This window comes from Betta splendens, chromosome 16 (assembly GCF_900634795.4).
Source record: "Betta splendens chromosome 16, fBetSpl5.4, whole genome shotgun sequence".
NCBI classification, from domain to species: domain Eukaryota; kingdom Metazoa; phylum Chordata; class Actinopteri; order Anabantiformes; family Osphronemidae; genus Betta; species Betta splendens.
The window spans coordinates 17,896,779-17,917,199 of record NC_040896.2 but is presented as its reverse complement, the minus strand read 5'-3'; the positions used below and the strand labels follow the sequence as shown (position 1 = coordinate 17,917,199).

Genomic DNA, 20,421 nt, shown 5'->3' with positions numbered 1-20,421 from the left:
TGTTTTTTTTGTTCATGTCTGATGCAAGGTTATTAAAAGATTAGCTTCACCTAGTTTCATCTCAACACAGCCTTTGTTTGTTTCCCCAGTGGAACAAAGACCCTTCACAAGGAGCAAGATTTAATCACATAAGAGCATTCCTGCAGATGGTTAGGAACTTGTTTACGGATCATTCACAAAAGAGCTTTCTGTGGAATAGAATGTATAGAAGATTTGCATATTGGGATTTAAATATTTCCAGTATTATTGTATTATTGTGAAGTTCCTAAGCACATTTGCCCATTAACCTGAACATTTACTGCATTTATAATAATCACATGTACACAGATCCACCGCTATATTAATAGCACCAGGTGGTGAATGTGGTGAAGACGGCCATCAGAGTGGCCACGAATGATATGACTCACAACACAGTGCATCACATCCTCCCGTAGTTAAAGGTCATTTTCCTCTGTTCAGATTGTGCCTATATGAACTATATAACTGTGTCGTTGTGCAAAGGATGCTCTCTTGTGGTTCACTCAAATTACTGCACCATGTATACTAATCACAATTACAGATACAGTTTAGTGGTATTAAAATAAGAAACCTTTTTATTTACACTCTGCATGTATGAAATGCACATAACAGTCCACCTGAAATGCAAACAATCATTCAAAAACACAACTCAGCTGGTTAACAACAATCTCAATACTCTGCCTCAACCCATGGGTTTTACTAGGTCCGGTTGGCTTTTCTCTTGTGGCTCTGGATCTTTCTCCTCAGTATCTGGTCAAGAATGAGGTCAGACTCTTTCACGTCTGTGTTTCCACAGCCCACCACAGGACAGCTGGACAGAAAAAACACACACACTTAAATTAAAACATCTCTGTTTGCCTCATTTATCCCACTAGAGTGCTTTTTAATTTATAAGTTAACGCTAATGTTTTATTTTGTTTGTATCTACAATACATCACTGTATGTCTGTGCTTCACATACCTATTAAACAAATATCAAATTTAGTGTTTTCAAGCAAATTATGAATACACTATACAGTAACAAAACATTCAGTCAAGGTTTTGTTTTGCCATATGTAAATGTTTTGCAGTGGAAAAATATTTGTATTGAATGTTCTAACGACTGAAAGCTCAACAGCGTCTGGTATAAAAGTACAGAACCTGCATGACACAAATAAAAGACAGGACATTTTAAGATTTGTCTGCTGGCAAACCATCGTCTGCCTCTCATGTGGTGCCGGTTTATCAAACTGCAGAATCCTCAACAAGTTTTCATATTCAGCCGCGGGAGTCAATACTTCGTAGAACCGCCTTGTGCCGCAATTACAGCAGCAAATCTTTTGGGGTATGTCTCCACAAGCTCTACAAGTGTGAAAGTGAAATGTTTGCCCATTCTTTTTTACAAAACAGCTCAAGCTTACTCGCTCGCTCTATTAAGTCAGATTGGATGGAGAGGGACTGAACAGCAAAAAAGTCCTGCCAGAGATTCTCAATTGGATTTAGGTCTGCACTTGACTGGGTAACACATGAATACGCTTTGATCTCAACCTTTCCATTGTAGCCGTGGCTGTGTGTCTGTTACCACAGGCCTCTTGGTGGGTTTGCAGTGGTGCCATAGTCTTTTTCAGATGATTGATTGAACAGAGCTCTGTAACATGTTCAAAGCGTGGGATAAGTCTAACTTTTATTTTAAGGATCTAACCCAGCTTGAACGGTCTCCACAACTTTATCTCTGCCCTGTCTGCTGTGCTCCTTGGACGTCATGATGCCATTTGTTGTGTAACGTTCTTTAACAAACCTCTGAGGAGCTGCACTGATTAAATTGCACACAGGTGGACATACTGATTAGATGACTTCTGAAGTCAGTTCCAATTTTATTGGCTGAATACAAAAGCATGCCACACTTTGCAGGGATTCGTTTGTAACAATTTATCATTTTTCTTTCTACTACACGAATATTTGCCACTTTGTGAGTCTATCCCATGAAGTCCCAATAAAGTACATTCCTCAAGGAGCAGCCACATTTAACTTGGCTCCGACATCAAAGCGGTATATTACAGAAAATGTGAATTAAGGCTGAACGCTGGTCCCACGCCAACCTGCCAAATTGTTTACTGCAACATCTGATTTAACTTTCTAGCATTCCTCCAAGGGACTGTGTCTTACCGGCATTTCTTTTTCTGGCTGCGCTTTGCTTTGATCATGTCCAGTATGGCTGTTTCCTCATAATGGTGGTTACACTTCTTGTTCTTCATTGGGTTCACCATTTCCACCTTTAATACAGATGAACAGAGGTGTTTTTTTAAACACAAAAAGAATCATTTTACTTGTGGTAAAATTTGATTAGGAAAAAAACTGAAGGAGAGGACGTCTGGTACCTGTGTGACTGGGCAGGTAAAGTTGACCTGACTCTGTGTAACAGCAATGTCCTCATCTACCTCCTCCATGTTGTCTGCTGACTCTTGGTTGGCTGAAAACACAACATACATATGTTTCCCAATCAGAAATTATGAACCACATTCTTGACAAGATGACAGGAGGATATTAAGCAAGAGCAGGAGCTTCGATGAAACTGCAGGATATCTGCTAAACACAGCATCATGTCCTACATGTAGTAAATGATGCAGCTAATCCTGCATGTTATTACTACAAAAAAGGAACCTACCAAAGTCTAACGCAAATTAAAGGTCTGAATACATTGAGCTACATAAGTTTATAGTAGTATGCATAACAGCTCGCTGCCCACCTCCTGAGACACACACACACACACACACACACACACACACACACACACACACACACACACACACACACACACACACACACACACACACACACACAGATACTGACAGCAATGCATCCACTTACTCATAAAGCAATAACCATTTTTAGCTCTCATTGCTTATGGCTGTTTGAACCCCCTGAATCACCCAAAGGTCATCATGAGTCCAAAGAATAAAACAAACTCCACATGATGCCTCTTAGAACTCACCAAGGCCACACCTACGCTTACAGATTCGAGACTTTCTAACAAGCTACAGCCTTCAAAAATAGAAAACAATGGTCTCTCATGAGTTCATCCTTCTTGGGAATCATTTCTTATAGGTGGAGTGACTTCACTCAGTGTAGAACAACTCTGCAACAAACTATGTCTTGCAGGGGTGTAATGAGGACCACAATAAAACAGTAATCACACATAGCTGTGTCTTTAAAATTAAATGATAAGCCTGAAAAGGAACACATCCCTAGACTTCATTCCCTTTACACATGAAAAGATTCCCTGGAAGCACAGCTCTTGTCAGAGTCTAGGATCAGCCCCGGGTCTAGCAGCGCCCTCTTCCACCTCCACATCCCCTACCTTGACTGGAGGAGCTAGCGATGCTGCTTTTGAAAGCGACGACTTTCTGGTGATGGTGGAGTTCGGTGTCAGCGAGTGTGTCTGTTCTCTGTGCAAACCGCTCCTTCACTTTGTCAGACAGGCTGAACATGGCCTCTGGCTGCTGAGTGGCAACCTGTAGAGATTGAAGCAGGTAGGCATTTTTCATGACCTTTACAACTGAGGTCAACTTGTGTTTCCCCCACCTGTGATTCACCCAGTAACGTCTGCGTCTCACCTCAGATGTGACTTGTTGTACAACATCCACAAAGTAGTTAATTTCTCGGTCCAGCTTGGCACAGTCCAGAATCATGTCCTCCAGCATTTTGATGCCAGGATTCACTTCTCCATCTGTAACAGAACGCACATCATTTAACAAAATAAATGTTCACACAATTATGTATGTGTGAATACACGTGTGATTATAGTAGTGTAGCTTGACGTAGTGCAAGCTGAAATGTTACTTTGAGTAATTAATTAGTGTGTACCTACTTCTAACACAGTTGGAATGGAACGTCAAATAAAAACCAATATATAATGCACTGAACTGAAACAAGCACTAGCAGCACATGCAGTTGCAGACAGACAGGAGCCTGTTTAAGTTACCCTGCGCTTCCACCAGGTCCAAAGCCACGTCTGTCACTATGTCCATTCCCGTCAGGATGTCCGCCTGGCACGACTTCAGGCTCGATAGCGTTCCGTGAACGGCGCTAAACGACATTTCGGGAATCGGGGCGAATCCTCACAGACGGAACAGCCTAAAGTTGAGCTAACTAGCGTTTAGCTAGCCTAGCGCGCCAACGACACCGGTTTGAATCTCTGGCTGCTTTAGCTGCTAATCCTGACGGCCCACATTATGGTACGAATGTAGGGTTGCTGCGTACCAATATTATCATGTCAATAATACGATTACAGGAGAAACACGCAACACATCACAAGAAAACATGCAAATTTTAAACCGGTTAGCCACATCTAAAACCCAACTTCCGGTTATTTCTTCAAAGTAAAAGCCCGGGAGTTTGATTCTCAATCGAACTGAAACGAAATCAAATAATGAACAAAAGTATTTATTTGTTAATTACATTTTAAAATACAAAGCCGACAAGTTAATTAATTGGTCATTTTTATCTATATACAATCTACTATTAGTGCATTAAGTCATTAATAAACAATGCAGGTGTCTTTCTGAAACATACACACATACACACATTTTTAGGGCTCCATCCACAAAACTACTGCACTTTAGTTTATGTTAGACGTAGAGAAACAAATCAGTCTCACTGTTAACACCAGTGTTTGCAGGGACATAAAGTCAAACTGAAACAAAAAGTCAAGTCAAACTGTCTGCAGGAAAAAAAAGATTTTCAGTCCTTCATCTTCACAGTATCGTCCGAAACTCATCAAAAATGAAACTGGGCACATGAGCTTCAGCCACCTTAAAGAAAGAAATACATGTTAATGTCTCACAGTACATGCAGTAAAAACAGTCAGTAGTTGTATTTGACTTAAGTCATGTTACTGCATGATTAACCTTTTATTGTGAAAAGTACAACTATGTAGTTACTAAACTAATTATTTTAACTGAATAATTATAGTATATCCTATTTTAAAACATTGGTAACAATATTAACAGATTAAAGTTGCCCTACCTTGCGGGGCAGTTTTGTGTACTTCACATAGTCTTCGAGGAACATCAGAGCTCCCACTACATCAGATGGCATGTCAGGAATCTTCTGACTGTAATGGGATTTAGAAAAAAATAATAACTTGAGCTTCTTAAATCAGCACAGCAAAAATCATTGTTTTCTCTTAGCGCAGCAATTTTTTCTAAAATAGTGACTTTACCTTGTGCACTGCTCCATGATGGAGCGGATGAACTGGCCAATAAGAGCCAGGAACTGGTGAGTGTATCTGGAGTGGAACTGCTTGAGGAGGGTGAGCATGCCGAGTACGAGCGGAGGCCAATCGACCGGGTCAGCGGCTTTCCTGCAGGTCATTCCTGGAAAATCACAGGACGTACGCTGTGTGGTGATGTACAGCAGATGTGGAGCCACGCTTTTATACTGGCTACATGCACAGCTTAATAACTTAGCTTCAGTAATACTTCAATAAGAGACGTGATGTAGGGAATGACAGTCAGGGTAAAACCTGCCTTGGTTTTTGCTGTACTGAAGTTTAGGCAGCTGAGCAACAATGAACAGGAAGTTGACGATGGGGAAGTAAGGCAGGCGCTTTGTGGTGATGTAGATCTGTTGAAGACATAAAGAGAATAAACAAGTCATAAAAAGAGATATAGCTGATATAATCCATAAGATAAATTCCAGTTTGCCACATGTAACAGTGGGTGGGGGACCAGCACACATATTAGCTCCCCACCTTACTGAGTGGATTGTGAATCCCGCCAGCCTCCAGGTAGGCAGTGATCTCATACAGGAGAGTGTTGTCTTCTTTAGGGTAGGGCAACGATGGGTCCTGGTAGTGAGCTTCAATGTCTGCCAGTAGAGACCTGTCAAGTCAAAATCAGAAATGGACTTTAGCATCACAACAAAGTATCAATTACTGATTTAAATCAATCTATTAAACTTATAAATGGATTAAAGCAAACAACAAACATACTATCATAGAGTGGTCATTAACATTTTTATCTTATTGTAGATATGAAACTAGACTGACTTGTTGAGGTTTTCCAGGGCAGCAGCCAGGTGCTTGGAGTCAAACTTGCATGAGTAGTTGAGCTCATTTGCAATCTGCTGTCTGAGAATCTGCATCTGCCCAACCTACAACAAGCAAATGCATCTGAAATTACTTACTTACTTACACAGCATTTAGTTGGTTGTAGTAGGAGACAAGAACAAGCAGCACTACTTTACCTTCATGATGGCCTCCAGATACGCGCCCCAGATCTTCTGGGTTTTGGCCACAGCTGTTGCATACACTTTGCTGGCATTTGCTGTTGCAGATGAAATAGAATTTCCCCCACTAAATAAAAAGATCCCACCAGGCTGCATTTTTTTTCAAATGAACGAATGAAATACTTACCCACAATGCCCTGGACTGGGTTGACAGAACTCAGCAGGGTTTTAAAGACATCCAACACAGCTTTGTCCTTTAGGATGGTCTTCTGAAGCACTGTCAGGAAGTTCTGATAAGAGAAACAGGTTTACAGCCATGAAAATGTATTCATAGGAAAACTAAGTGAAAGTAAAACACCGTAAAACTGTGACAGTATCAAGTGTCAGCAATGTAATTAGAAGAGTTTTGTCAAGCGTGACTCATTGCATGAGGGCCATTAACCTGCAGCTCCCTGACGATCATGAAGCACAGAAGCCGGTCCAGTCCATTCAGGCCAAAAGTACCCAGAGTGTTCTGGATCTCAGAGAACAGCCTGTTATTGGTCACCTCCTGGTGGCTCCTCAGGTCGTACCAGGTGTTCATCTGGTTAATGTAGCACGTTAGCCTGTAGAAAGGACCAATGCATTTCAGAGGTCTCATCTCACATCTACATGTGACTAAACCTCATATCTACAGCTTCAGATTAAGTTTAGTAGCTCTAAGGAAAAAGTCGTACTTTGGATCTGTAATACGAAGGATCTCTCTGCAGAGACGGCCGATAAAGGTGGCAGATTCATCAACAGGGGGATACTTGGGGATGGGAATGTGGGTGGACTGATGCACACTCTGCCAGTCCTGGATCTGTTCAGAAAAAAACAATAATTAATCAACACAAAGTGTAAGAATGTTTTGGGAGAACTAAATCCATGCTAATGTTTCAAATCTGACCTTGGTCCTGAGGAAGCTGTTACATTCCTGCTCCACATTGTAGTTGATGATGCGAGACACTTCCTCCTGCCAAATTTTAAGGCCATAAATGCTGACATAGTCTTGGATGTACTCAAACGACCTGTAGAAGCCGTCCATTGTGGCGGCCATGTCCTTCAGCTTGGGCATCAGCTCACTGGACTGGGAGCGAAGAAGAGGACATTGCTTTATGGCGCAGTTTCATCTTTCAGCACTGCTGCGTTTCTTGACTTTGGATTAATTACTTTTGTCATCATCAGGTATTAGTAATTATATAGTTACTAAACTTGATGTCGAAATATTTGACAAACTGTTCAAGAGTCATTAAAAATATCAAGATAAAAAGGCCCAGTGGATTTGACCTCTGACCTTAGCCTTAGGGTTGAAGATCAGCCCTTTGTGTAGCGCAAACGCGACCCTCTTCACCAGCTCTTTTCTGATGCCATCCTCAAGAAGCTGCTTGGGGTCCACCTAAAGCATCAAATTGTGTCAGTAAAGGAACGCCCTGTCATTGTTAAATTATACAATGGCTCAATGTTACCAATCTAATTTTACACAGCAAAATTAAAAAAAAACATTTCACCATGTCCACCCTTCAACACCTCCTTTACCTTTATGATCCCAACTAGGGTGGTCTTCATCATCAGGATTCCCTCAGTGAAGATGGAGATGTCATGCGTGAGCTTAGCTACCTGTAGTCAGGAGAAGAATGTTTGAGCATGCAAGCATAACTTTGAAGCTTTAATTCCACAAAGACAATTCCGTGACTCCCGTGCCCTCTCAGAGCAAATTCTAATTAATGCAATTCAAATAAGGCTCTGCTCCACTGCAGTCATTCTTGTCTAATTTGTATTTCACATCTGAGTGTGATTGCAAAATATTGAGAAATAGCAGCTGTAATGACTGCCTCAGACTCTCTCATACACAACACGAGTCAACATCGAACTAAAACAACTTGAGGTCTCTCGTCTAATTATCTTTATTGTGTATAAGATCCGAGGATTTATTTTTCATTACCTCGGTGACATTCGGAACGATATTCAAGAAGCCAGTGAGGCTATTTCAAGCATAACAGATTATTTACTTCGTAGCGAGCTGCGAGTTGAGAGTAGTCCTTGAGCTTGTCTTTATCCAGCCGCGTGGGCACCTCCATGATGTCGTGGATCTGCAGCTTGATGATCTTGGCCAGGGACGTAAACATGCTTTCAGGGATGATCTGAAGAACCTGAAAACAAGAGTGAAAAGTTAGAACCCATTTAAATCCACGTCTGATGAGCTTTGAGTCAAGCACAACAGATGGTACATAACACCCTAGATGAAATCCTGTTCACAGGTATAGGATTAATACATTAAATAACATGGTATGTGGCAATGTAGCATCTCCTCATGCGCATCCACAGAGGACTTTATTTGATGCAAGTCTCCTAAACAGATGGTTGCAGAAGCACAATCATGACTACAGGCTACTTACTGAACAATAATTCGCATCACACAGAACTCAGTCGTTAAAGGTACAGAACCAAGATAATTTACAAGTACCTGTGTTTAAAAAGAACATCGAAAATCACAAGTGACTTAAGCGTTTTGTACCTTTCTGACGTAAGCCACCAACTCGCCCGAGTAGAACTGCGAGACACTCAGCAGGTCAGCACTGTTTGCCTGGTTGATTCGCAGCAGCGGAAGATCCAGCGCCGACGCCAGCTGGTCACACGAGCAGACAGGGGATGCGTTTAAACATCACAGGTAACAACGTCAAGGGACAGGTTATGAAGGAGGAGGTAAATTCTGAGTGGACCTTACCTTCAGAAATGTAGCTCTAAGCTTTGTGACCATGGACGGATTGGCTCGGATGCTCTCTTGCATGATGGTCGTGAAGCTGAAGAGTTAAATGGAAGTCAGAAAAAACCCTGATCCCTATGAAAGACCCATCTGCTACTGTTTACATGCTGTGGGCAAGACGTAGAAGCCTTAAATACACTAAAATGTGTCTTTACCATTCGCTTCTCTCCAAAAATGTGTTATGGCTTTATTATTTACGAGCAACCAAGCAGTACCTGTCAATTATCTGCCACGCATAGGACAGGTCCCCGACTATCTGCATCGTAATGAGGACCTCTTCTTTGATATTAATAGTGCGGATCATTTGATGCAGAAACTTCCTGGTGTCAGCCAGAAACTGACAGACCTGCAGGTTAGACTCCAGCTGGTGGAACTCCTGGACCTGAGCAGGGGAGAGCAATTTTAATGGAACACTGAATAATAAACGTGACAACACGTGAAGTTTAAAATATCTTCCCACTGGTCTTCATTAAATGAGTATCGAGGTTTCTATAAATAAACATTACCCCGTGCTTCCATGTTTTGTGAGTATTACATTTTTTCCTGTTTCTAATTTTACATAGACTGAGAAAATGAGGTCGGTGCAACCCCCTGGGCAAACAACGCATTTCTACTGTGTCTGTCTATTTTCAAACAGTGTTCTTAGAGTCACTTGCTAAACAGATGCATGAAGCTAAGGTGATCTAGAGCGGTAGCATTCACACAAATTTATTTCATATAATTTGCAAGGTTAAAACTTGAGCCACTTGAGACATGCCACCCACCTCAACAAGAGCCTGTATGAGTTGGACAGTCTTCCGCCCGGCAGCTGTAGAGTCCTCATAGTTCAAAGACTCAATCTGCTTGGATATTTCTCTGAACCAGGCCTGCAAGTTCTCTGAGAAGAGTAACACAGGTGTGCACGTTCAAGCAGAGCAAGGATGTTGTCGAAGTGAGCCGCAGTAACAGAAGCAGGCGACTCTGTCTGATTCTGTTGTTCATGCATTTCTGATGATGTGTCCCTCTCCATATTTTCAGCTTCCAGCTTAAACTCATGCGAGCATCTGTGTTCCAATGCTGCACATCCGTAATCCATGACATCCGAAGCATGAAATGCTGCATGACCGAGGCTTTAGTCACTAACACTTATTTTTGTGCATGTAATCCCTCCCATTATCCTCCTGAACAATGTGACTCACCGTTTTTCTCAACCCTGGTGAGAGGTTTGACGCCAGAGAAGACTTCGGCAAGCTCAGTCATTCTCTCTGATCCTTCCTTCTTGTAGTTCTCCCACTTGATCTGCTTTTCTGACAACATCTGCTTGAACATCTGGAAGAGGGACAACACAGATGCTGAGTCTATGAGGGAGGATTAGACAGATGAGCTGCATAATGAGAACATTAGACTTGTGTCCTCTCCTAATGATAGACTATCTAGCCATATGCTTTCCTCACTGTATGCTAACACTGCAGACACACCTAACTAGAAACTGGACAACTTGGGAATTACTTTGGCATCATTTCAATGTCCTACTGCCCACTTTACATTTCCAGTGATAATGAAAGGTCCTCACCTCTTTGAGCGTAAACTCAAACTGAGCCGTGTCAAGCAGAAGCTGAAACAGGATCTTTGGGTTGTACTTGGAGTCACTGAGCACTTGGTCTTTAATCTGACGCAGCCGCTTGTTGTTTGGATCATAAGCTACAGACAGAAGAAGAATAAAACACAAATCAACAATACATTTACATTACAATTATGCAGGTAAATTTCACAAACCTGGACAAACAACTAGTATAAAATTTCCAGCTCAAGCTAAGAGGAACTAGATAGAAATAAAGAGTCCTTGATGGAGACCAGTAACCCAAACCCTTACCGTGCCAACTTAAAGCAAACCCTTAATTTTTTGAAAAAGGATGATCTCACCTGATTCTGCAGAGTGCAGCATCAGCCAGCGGATAGCAACATTACAATCCCTCAGGCAGTTCAGTAGTTTGGGAATGTTGTCCAGGATGATCTCCTCCCGGAGGAAACCTTCCTTCAGCAGCTGCTGCACCTGAGGCCTCAGGCTCTCCATGCTAGCTGCATATCGAGTGGCCTGAACACACAGAGATGAGGTCGTTTTACAAGGTTCGAAGCACAAATATTCCCTAACTTACCTCCAGTGGTGTCAACGGACAATTGAAAAACCTGGCGGCTTTGTGCTTTAATACCTGCTCTTTGATGTTAGCAGAGTCCAGGGTGTAGTTGAGAGCAGTCTTGGCAGCTTTGTATGGGTCCCAAGCCTCCACTAGGTTCACTGTGATGCCCATGTAGATACTGATAACCTACAGACAGAGACAGGTGCAGTTGTGACCCACATGTCAGTTCAGTGCAACATTATACAGTATAACATTCATAGTGGCACCAGTGCAGCTTAAGTCAGTGAATAATCCTGCTGTAAATCTAAAACATGTACCCAGTTGTCAGGGAAGTATTTGTCCACTATCTCCCTCATCTTGGCCTGCTGGGTGTGCAGTATAGAGGGACTGAAGAAGAGGCAGACATACAGCATAGCGGCCTGGTTCGCCAGCGCCGTGCTACGATGTTCTGGCAGAGGATACGCAGACACCTGACCGACAAGGAGAAGTGTGATGAGTCAGCACCTTCCCAGCTATTACACTGGAAACAATGCTGGACCGAACGCTTCCCACCTGGTTGTAGATGTCGTCCGAGCGCAGCCTCCCTATGACCATGCTAATAAAAGTGGAGCTAATTGGGACTCTCTGAAAGTAGCTCTCTGGGTAGTTGGCTGGTCGCTTGGCTCCAGGCTGGCTGGAGTAGCCTGTGCTGCGCAGGAGCTTGCAGATGTCGTCAAGGTTGGAGTCGGCTGATGATCGGGCGGCACTAATGAATAAGGGAAAGGATAAACAAATATATGTAAATATTTTTTGTGAACAATTAGAGATACATATTTGTTTTTCAAACACGACAGATTTACGACATTTATGAGTCCGATGAGTCACCTTAGCTCTGAGCATGCTGCCTAGCTAAGACTGCGAGTCAGTATGTCGTACATGTGGGGGCATGTGAGTCACAACTGCACCTGTATCTATAATAGGACACAAGCATCCGCTCTCTTATTTCCCCTTCAATTTTTTGGTCAATAACCAGCAGCATGACTCCGTACAGGTAGAGCGCCTCACACTGTGGAAAACAAAAAGCACACACTATTTAAACCCCTGTAGGGTCTCTTATTCTAATTCAAATTTTTATATCCATGCACTGAAATGAGTCTCCAACACCGTAAATTTATTAACACAACACACAAGATACATTACATTAGCCTCCACTTGTAATCTAATGCGGCTAAGTAGGATTTGGCCTGTGACTCACTAGAAGCTGTTTTCCATCCTCATTTAGAAGAACAGTCTCCAGGGTCTGCTGAATATAAACACCCTCATGTAGGTCATCCAGATATCTGGAGAGAGGAGGGATAATTGTGAATCAATATCATTTTATGTAGTACATAATATACATTTTTAAGTGGAGGGGGTTAAAAGAGAAAAGAAAAGAAAAGAAAAGAAAAGAAAAGAAAAGAAAGAAAAGAAAAGAAAAGAAAAGAAAAGAAAAGAAAAGAAAAGAAAAGAAAAGAAAAGAAAAGAAAAGAAAAGAAAAGAAAAGACAAGAAAGAATGAAGTGTGCTTCACACAGATCTGATCAAAGCCCAAACCTTGACTTACCCCAGCCCTGGCTTACCTGTTAAGATCCACTATATACTTGTGGACACTCTCAAAAGCCAGATAGAACCGTGAAAGAATCTCTATGTTATTTTCTCTAAACTCCTCATCTAGGTCTTGAAGCTCGGGTTTTGCTTCCAGCTTCCCCTCGTAATACTCTGGACCCTGTGTAACATCATAACGCAAAATTCGATACAGGCTGTTTGCAACATATGCGTGAAAGTAATATCAATACTTATAAGGAAGTTAGGTCTTTATAATTATTTTTGGTTGAATAGCAGTTGGAAGTTCTGTTCCAGTTACCTTAAAGTAGCTAAAGTCACATATGATGTCTGCATATTTCTGCTGGTCACTTTTGTCCTTTAGCCTGAAAACTGCAGGAACAAAGTCGGAGAGGCGCAGGACTTCAGCAATGATGGCGTTTCCCCTGGAGACAATCCTGAGGATGGCCTGGCCACACAGGTTATTCTCTGCCAGGAAGTCCACCATAGCGCCTGAAGAAGATGCGGGGCAGGTGTTCCAGCTGTGAGGTGAGAGAAGTCACATTCTGCATAGTTTGATGCGGCCATTAAAATGTCCTTAAGCACTGAACAGAGCATGAACACACTGAAACGGGCCCTGTTCCCAGTAAATTACGTTGTAATTTTAGTAATAACACATTTATAACAACCCTCTTTACTGAAAGGTTCAGCTTTGCTTGCTGCAAAAACGGTGCGACGTATAAAGAAGGAAAGAGAGAATCCAATGCAAATTACAAATATATAAAGCATTATGTCATAATTTCCACGGTTCCTATTAAAACAAAGCCTCTTTTCAGCGTGGGGGAATGTGAGGACAGCACTGATTACATGGTCATACAGTAACAGTTAGCTCCATCTCCTCAAAGCTAGCGTTAGCATTTAGCCTGCTGCCATCGCTGACTGGCCACGACGCTTTATACATGGACACACGAACGTGTACAAACGTATGGTGGTAAACAAACCTGTCTGTGTGTTGCTGCCTGGAAATAAACCGTTCAAAAAGATGAAAATGCTTTTACGCTCTTCTTCTCTTCCCTGTTTACTTCCTCATGACCAACCACATGACTCTGTTGCCGGGTGCGCTTGATTTAGGCAGCGCGGCGGAGACGTGCGGAGACGCAACTTCGATAAAAGCTCAGACATTTGTGTAATTATTATATTTATCACAACACGCATTTTAAATCAGTGTTTTAGTATTTTCCTCTGGTTAGATTCCAGGTGGATCATGTCATACCACTCTATAGCCTACATCTGCTGATCGCTAAACAACAAGACGGCTCAGCAGATTTCACCGCAGTCCAGAGTGTAGAATCTACACGTCGGCCTCTAGATGGCGACAAAGATCCACTGAAACCCGGCTGTGCGCGTCTGACGGTGCGTGACAGCGGGTCTCTGACTCCGCATGGATGCGTTGATTTGCGGATGTCGATCAGGACAACGAGCGTGCGTTAAAACGACTAAAAAGGCAAACGTAACAAGCTGTGCCCTTCAGTCCACAGCTAATGTGCTACTTCACAGGCCTCTGACGAGAGTTTCCTGTATTACTGTAATAACAAACCACTCATTAGCCCATTCATCATCATCTATGCAATAAAAACCCATTAGGCCCATGAAATATGAACCTGCCTTGTAAATTCTGGAGTCTATTAACTAGATGGCAGAAAAAAACAACAAGCAGCATGTGTTTGATGTGATTGACTAGGAATAAGCTCTTGTGTTTCCTTCAGATACTGATTGAATTAGACTTTTATTGCCAATACATCTCGCGTGCTGGCAGGCACTTCCTTTGAGCAGCGCGAGCCAGAGGTTGTTAACTCCTCCTATCAGTCATGTGGAGGGAAGGATTCCTCTGACCCGTCATCTGTTTGCGCGTGGAGCCAAACGTCGTCTCTGACCCCAACATGTGGCGACACTGTTTTACACTGCGATAAAGTCATTTTAATCCCGGTCTTTTTTTTTTTTTTTTTTTCCTCTGTATATCATCTTCATTAGCGCTCAGCGGTGATTGACAGGGATGTGTGCGGCGCCGCAACGTGATCTGCCTTAAACGCTCTGATTAATGGAGCAGCGTTATTGCTCTGCATTTTATAGCGGAGGACGGGGAGAGAGTCAGACAGGTGCAATTTAGATTCATAGCGCGCGTACTCATTGACCCAACAGTCCACTAACTACACACCGAGTCCCTGAGGCGGCAGATTTATTGCCCATTTACCATCACACCAAGGTCACATACTCGCCGGCGCCTGGGTCAACTACATGGGCTTCCTGGGAAGCATCAGGGAAGCTTTTCACTAATGAGGGCTCCCACTGCACTCCTTCTCTACTAACCTTCAGGTGCCTTAAGGCTTCTCTCTTCTTGTTATTATGTTTGCTTTGTAGTTTTGTTGGCCAATTGCTTCCTACTGTCCAATATGTGTTTTTGGGCTCTTTGAAAGTTACTGCACACGCGAAGCAACAACACGCTGCACGCGGTTCGCCCTGATCCCCCCAGAGAAATATTCCAAGCACATAATTCAGTTAGCCATCGACTGAATGGTAACCAGGTGACCCTCGCGCTCTGCCCATTAACAGCATTGATGGATCTCAGGTCTCCCGGCAGACGTTGCAGCCATTGACTGCTGGGTCAGTTAATTATCATTTATCTGTGAAACCTCTGAACCGCTTGATAAATAATAATTGCCTCTTATCTGAGAGCCCCTACGTTCAGCAAACGAGGCACTATGGACGATGCCGCACAAAGACTCCGGGGCCGGACGCGTCTTCAAAGGCGGCGCGGACGCGTGAGTGTGAGGGCGGGCTCCTAGGTGTTAGCAAATGGCCCTGGATGCTCTTTATCAGCAGCAATGACTCCATTCAGCCCGGCCAGTGATTAAACCTTTTCATGGCGAGAACTTTCACACGCTGTGAACTGTGTGAGGTGATTAAAGCCTGCTCAATTTGTAGTCCAGTCCCACTGCTATTCTTCCTCATTGATCTCTTTCAGGCCCTTGAAGTGAGTGCTGCACGCAGCAGGACCCTCTGGTCGGGAAACAGAGGCAGACGGGACTCGGACCCGGAGCTGCTCTTCCCGTCTCCGCGCTCGCATGGCGACGAACGTCCCACTGATCGCAGCTCAGATTAGCGGCCGTGCGCGGCTGGTGCTCGATATCGGCGTGATCGCATCTGATGCAGCCGCTTTGATGTGAGGATGAACATGGGCCGCCTTCTGCTTAGATCACAGCTTACACCTCATTTATGCACATCTGTAGTTGCTTAAGGTGTCCCCAGTATCTTGCATTGATGATGGGATCACATTGCTCCTCTCCAGCCTTAGCTCTGATCCATGTGTGTCCACTCATTCCCTACACTGCTTCTTCAGGGCCAAAAACACTGATTGATGGGAAGGCCAATGGAAGGCTTTTGCCTAAGTGCTTAGTGCAATCTTTTGTTTTGGTCACCAAATCAAACTTGTAGCATCATAAACTGAGAAAGATCTGACTTCCACTGCAAACGCATTAAATCTGTGCGTCTTCCATATAAAAGTCTCCACTTTTACTTTCCCCAATAAGAAAGCAGCTAAAACACACCAGCAACACATTTGGAGGCGACGGAGAGGCGCGAGCAGCGCGACAAAGGTTATTACATCACCGGCGTCGCTCGATGCCAAAACACTTCCCGCAAGTAGTTTTGAGGCTAACAAGTAGTTTCAAGACAAATAGCAAAGGCTGATTGTGGTAATGCCCTAATATCAGATTTGATCAAGCAGCAGATGTCTTTTTATTGCAAGCCATTACTGCTGTCATACTTATTAGCATATAAATGGTTTCTAGTTCCACGGAGACCTAAAAGTTATTGCATGTGTAATTGAACCTGATCTCTGCTCTCTGATTGAGACGTCCCGGCACGGACGTCCCGTTGCCCAGGCACAAAAGGCACGCTGCACGTGTACACACACACACACACACACACACACACACACACACACACACACACACACACACACACACACACACACACACGCCTTTTTCTTCATTCCTCTTGTTTAGTCACATTCGTTTGCTCTAATCTAATCTAAGACTGTGGAAGAGAATGGAAACAACAGGAATAGAGAAAACATAATTATGCCACCGATCATTAACACTTTCACCATTGAATAAATTTAGATTGTCAACGACAGGTGATGAGACGAGACCCGCCTTCCTTTGCGGGGGTTTACTGCGATATGCTATTAAACCAATGCAGCTATGAACAATATATAATTTAATTAAAGTAATGGATGAAAAAGCAGTAAATGCGTCAGATTTTGACAGAGGATGTGTTTTTCCAAAGAAAGGAACGGAACGTTGGCCTTTTATAAAAGGGAATGGAAGCAGGGTCACGGCCGGGTGAAAGCTTTCTGTGACTGCCGTTCAAATTTATGTGACAGGTCGTCATGACTGGAGCACGTCATAGAATTTATTAGGCCACAAGCAGAAGCAGGCCTTCGTAGCCCAGCGGAGGCGACCTTTGTTTGCGGTCCACTTGCATTTTTGACGTCAAGAGCTGAAGATCCTTTTAGCCAGAAGTCGCATCTAATGTAAAGGTTCAACCATTCTGAGCCTGTGTTCAATCTATGAATCATTATATTGACTATGGTGCGAGACTGTGTGATTCTATGTGAAGTAATGAGGGTTTTGCTCTCTAAGTGATGAGAGACTCCATGGTGATGAGCCCTGGACTTGTACCCGTCGTCCCTCCATTTAAATGCTGCTCGCTGCCACATACCCCACATTTCAATTTCCATCTCCACATCTCTGTGGAAAGCAGACAAATCTGCCCGGCATTAGAGTTATTAACAAACTGTGAAATAACGACCTCAAAATGTACTCAGAAGGAAATAATAAATCTCCATTTGGCTGTTTACTTGGCTGACTCACTCGCTGGCTGGCTGGGAAAACTGTGCTGACCCGGGTGCATCCAAATTAGATATTGGCACGGTCGCATGCATCACGCAGTGGGAGTGCTGCTCTGGCTCAGTCACCCTGCTGCTCTAAATCTGGCCAGCGCTCCGCTCCGCAAACACAATGCAACAGCAGGCGCGCAGCATCTCCACGCACTCATTAAGTTGCACACAGAGCCAGACAAAGGCAGAGCCGCGCCGACGTGTCTTTAATGTTGCGTTTCTCTAGACTCCAGTTGTCGGCGCTGTTTTTGCGATTCGTCCCGTCAACCGTCGCGGCGCCGCCCGAGACTGGAGGCGGAGAAACGGGCCCCTGCTGCAGGCGCAGAAACACGTTGTTACGAACTCTAAAGCGGAGATCTGTCACAGGTCCACGTGGATGGAGCGCTTTAAGGCGCCTCAATTAAAATTCAGTGACATATAAACAAAGCGCATCTGATCCGTGTGGCGGCAAAGGCCGCGGAGCGTCCACAGTCACATCAGTCACCAGCGGGTCATAAATCAGTTAAAGGGATGAAAGAGTGAAAGAGCGAAGACATGGAAAGAATGCCAGAGAGCAGCCGAGAGGACGATGGAGGAGACGACGGAGGAGACGATGGAGGAGACGACAAAGGGTACGACGGAGGGGACGACGGAGGGGACGACAGAGGGGACGAAGAAGGGGACGACGGAGGGTACGACGGAGGAGACGAAGAAGGGACGACGGAGGGGACGACGGAGGAGACGACGGAGGAGACGATGGAGGAGACGACAAAGGGTACGACGGAGGGGACGACGGAGGGGACGACAGAGGGGACGAAGAAGGGGACGACGGAGGGTACGACGGAGGAGACGACGGAGGGGACGACGGAGGGGACGACGGAGGAGACGACGGAGGAGACGACGGAGGAGACGACGGAGGGGACGAAGAAGGGGACGACGGAGGGGACGACGGAGGAGACGACGGAGGGGACGACGGAGGGGACGACAAAGGGTACGACAAAGGGTACGACAGAGGGGACGACGGAGGAGACGACGGAGGGGACGACGGAGGAGACGACAAAGGGTACGACGGAGGGGACGACAGAGGGGACGACGGAGGGGACGACGGAGGGTACGACGGAGGAGACGACGGAGGGGACGACGGAGGGTACGACGGAGGAGACGACGGAGGGGACGACGGAGGAGACGACGGAGGGGACGACGGAGGGGACGATGGAGGAGACGACAGAGGGGACGATGGAGGAGACGACGGAGGAGACGACGGAGGAGACGACGGAGGAGACGACGGAGTGGATGACGGAGGAGACGATGAAGGGGAAAACGAAGGAGACGACGGAGGAGACGACGGAGGGGACGACAAAGGGTACGACAAAGGGTACGACAAAGGGTACGACGGAGGGTAAGATGGAGGAGACAATGGAGGAGACGACGGAGGAGACGACGGAGGAGACGACGGAGGAGACGATGGAGGGAACGACGAAGGGTATGACGGAGGAGACGACAAAGGGTACGACGGAGGGGACGACGGAGGGGACGACAGAGGGGACGAAGAAGGGGACGACGGAGGGTACGACGGAGGAGACGACGGAGGAGACGACGGAGGGGACGATGGAGGAGACGACGGAGGGGACGATGGAGGAGACGACGGAGGAGACGACGGAGGAGACGACGGAGTGGATGACGGAGGAGACGACGGAGTGGATGACGGATGAGACGATGAAGGGGACAACGAAGGAGACGACGGAGGAGACGATGGAAGAGACGACAGAGGAGACGACGGAGGGGACGACAAAGGGTACGACGGAGGGTACGATGGAGGAGACGATGGAGGAGACGACGGAGGAGATGATGAAGGGTACGATGGAGGAGACGATGGAGGGGACGATGGAGGGGACGATGGAGGGGACGATGGAGGGGACGATGGAGGAGACGACGGAGGAGACGACGAAGGGTACAATGGAGGGGACGATGGAGGGTACGATGGAGGAGACGATGGAGGAAAAAGCAGCAGCGGCGTAAGTGAGAACAGACAGAAAGAGGACGGACAAAGAGCGGGAGGAGGTGGTCCTCACTGCCTCGCTGCCTTTGCTCAGTGGTCCATGGGGAACTGAGGCGGTGCAGACAGTTGGTCCACAGCTCCTGAGGAACGCAGCTTCACATTCCTCCTCTCTTTCCCCGCGTCTGCAAAGTCACTTCTAGTCTTTTCAGGCCCGAGCAGCTGTGAAAACACACCGCGGCCTGCTCCGTGCCAGAAAAGACGCAGCGCCATTGTCCTGCTGCTCCTCATTCTCCGGCGGAACTCATCTCACGGCCGAGGCCGTTCTGGCCCGCGCTGATTGTATTTCAGCGCTCTTTGCGCTGGAAATTTGGAAATTCTTGCTCCTCCGCGCTCGCAACAGATGGCTCACGGAGCGGGTTTGGCTGTGCAGCAGCACCGCTCTCAGGCGGGCACTCAGCAATGAGCCCAAGGCCGCTTCAGCAGGATGAACGGCTGAATGAACGGATGATGGCCGACTCTCCTGCACCACAATGTTGCACAAAGCAACACACAGGCTTTTCCAAGTTCACAAACAATATTTCACATTGCAAAAATCACTTGATACGACGCACACTGCAGCTGCTATCTTTAAAGTTCACCAGGCTGGCAGAAAATTAGCATTTGACAGTAATTACCGATTAATTAAAATATAATTCAAATAATGAGAACGCACAGAGCAGCTATAAAATGCACCCAGTGAGTTGCTGCTGTCTGGTTCACCACAGCTGTCATGCAGACAACAAATACACGTTTTTGGGG

The 20,421-nt window shown here is 45.3% G+C and overlaps 2 protein-coding genes across 2 annotated transcripts; both read right to left on the bottom strand.

The window, feature by feature from the left end:
- Positions 1 to 565: 565 nt before the first annotated feature.
- nsmce2 (NSE2 (MMS21) homolog, SMC5-SMC6 complex SUMO ligase) lies at positions 566 to 4,331 on the bottom strand. Its single transcript, XM_029129552.3, has 6 exons — positions 3,979 to 4,331; positions 3,611 to 3,723; positions 3,355 to 3,508; positions 2,375 to 2,466; positions 2,163 to 2,269; positions 566 to 829 (listed from the first exon to the last, which is right to left on the bottom strand). The coding sequence occupies exons 1-6, from the start codon at positions 4,091 to 4,093 to the stop codon at positions 718 to 720; spliced, it is 693 nt and encodes a 230-aa protein (XP_028985385.1). The 5' UTR covers positions 4,094 to 4,331; the 3' UTR covers positions 566 to 717.
- A 92-nt stretch (positions 4,332 to 4,423) lies between these two features.
- washc5 (WASH complex subunit 5) lies at positions 4,424 to 14,245 on the bottom strand. Its single transcript, XM_029129548.3, has 29 exons — positions 13,687 to 14,245; positions 13,008 to 13,227; positions 12,724 to 12,869; positions 12,361 to 12,445; positions 12,071 to 12,171; positions 11,679 to 11,871; positions 11,444 to 11,596; positions 11,199 to 11,312; positions 10,912 to 11,083; positions 10,562 to 10,689; positions 10,188 to 10,317; positions 9,774 to 9,886; positions 9,225 to 9,391; positions 8,971 to 9,046; positions 8,761 to 8,871; positions 8,255 to 8,395; positions 7,782 to 7,862; positions 7,540 to 7,641; positions 7,153 to 7,332; positions 6,941 to 7,065; positions 6,667 to 6,829; positions 6,412 to 6,514; positions 6,243 to 6,322; positions 6,046 to 6,149; positions 5,749 to 5,878; positions 5,525 to 5,621; positions 5,218 to 5,371; positions 5,022 to 5,109; positions 4,424 to 4,807 (listed from the first exon to the last, which is right to left on the bottom strand). Exons 2-29 carry the CDS (start codon positions 13,191 to 13,193, stop codon positions 4,751 to 4,753), a joined length of 3,480 nt encoding a protein of 1,159 aa, XP_028985381.1. The 5' UTR covers positions 13,194 to 13,227; positions 13,687 to 14,245; the 3' UTR covers positions 4,424 to 4,750.
- Positions 14,246 to 20,421: the final 6,176 nt, after the last annotated feature.

Coding starts and splice junctions, on each gene's coding strand:
- washc5 (XM_029129548.3), bottom strand. CDS start 13,193: ATGGTGGACTTCCTGGCAGAGAATAACCTGTGTGGCCAGGCCATCCTC. Junction 10,690..10,911: donor GCTGCACTCTGCAGAATCAG/GTGAGATCATCC, acceptor TTCTGTCTGTAG/CTTATGATCCAAACAACAAG. Junction 8,872..8,970: donor TTAGAGCTACATTTCTGAAG/GTAAGGTCCACT, acceptor TCGTGTGACCAG/CTGGCGTCGGCGCTGGATCT.
- nsmce2 (XM_029129552.3), bottom strand. CDS start 4,093: ATGTCGTTTAGCGCCGTTCACGGAACGCTATCGAGCCTGAAGTCGTGC. Junction 3,509..3,610: donor TACAACAAGTCACATCTGAG/GTGAGACGCAGA, acceptor CAATCTCTACAG/GTTGCCACTCAGCAGCCAGA. Junction 2,270..2,374: donor TTACCTGCCCAGTCACACAG/GTACCAGACGTC, acceptor TCTGTATTAAAG/GTGGAAATGGTGAACCCAAT.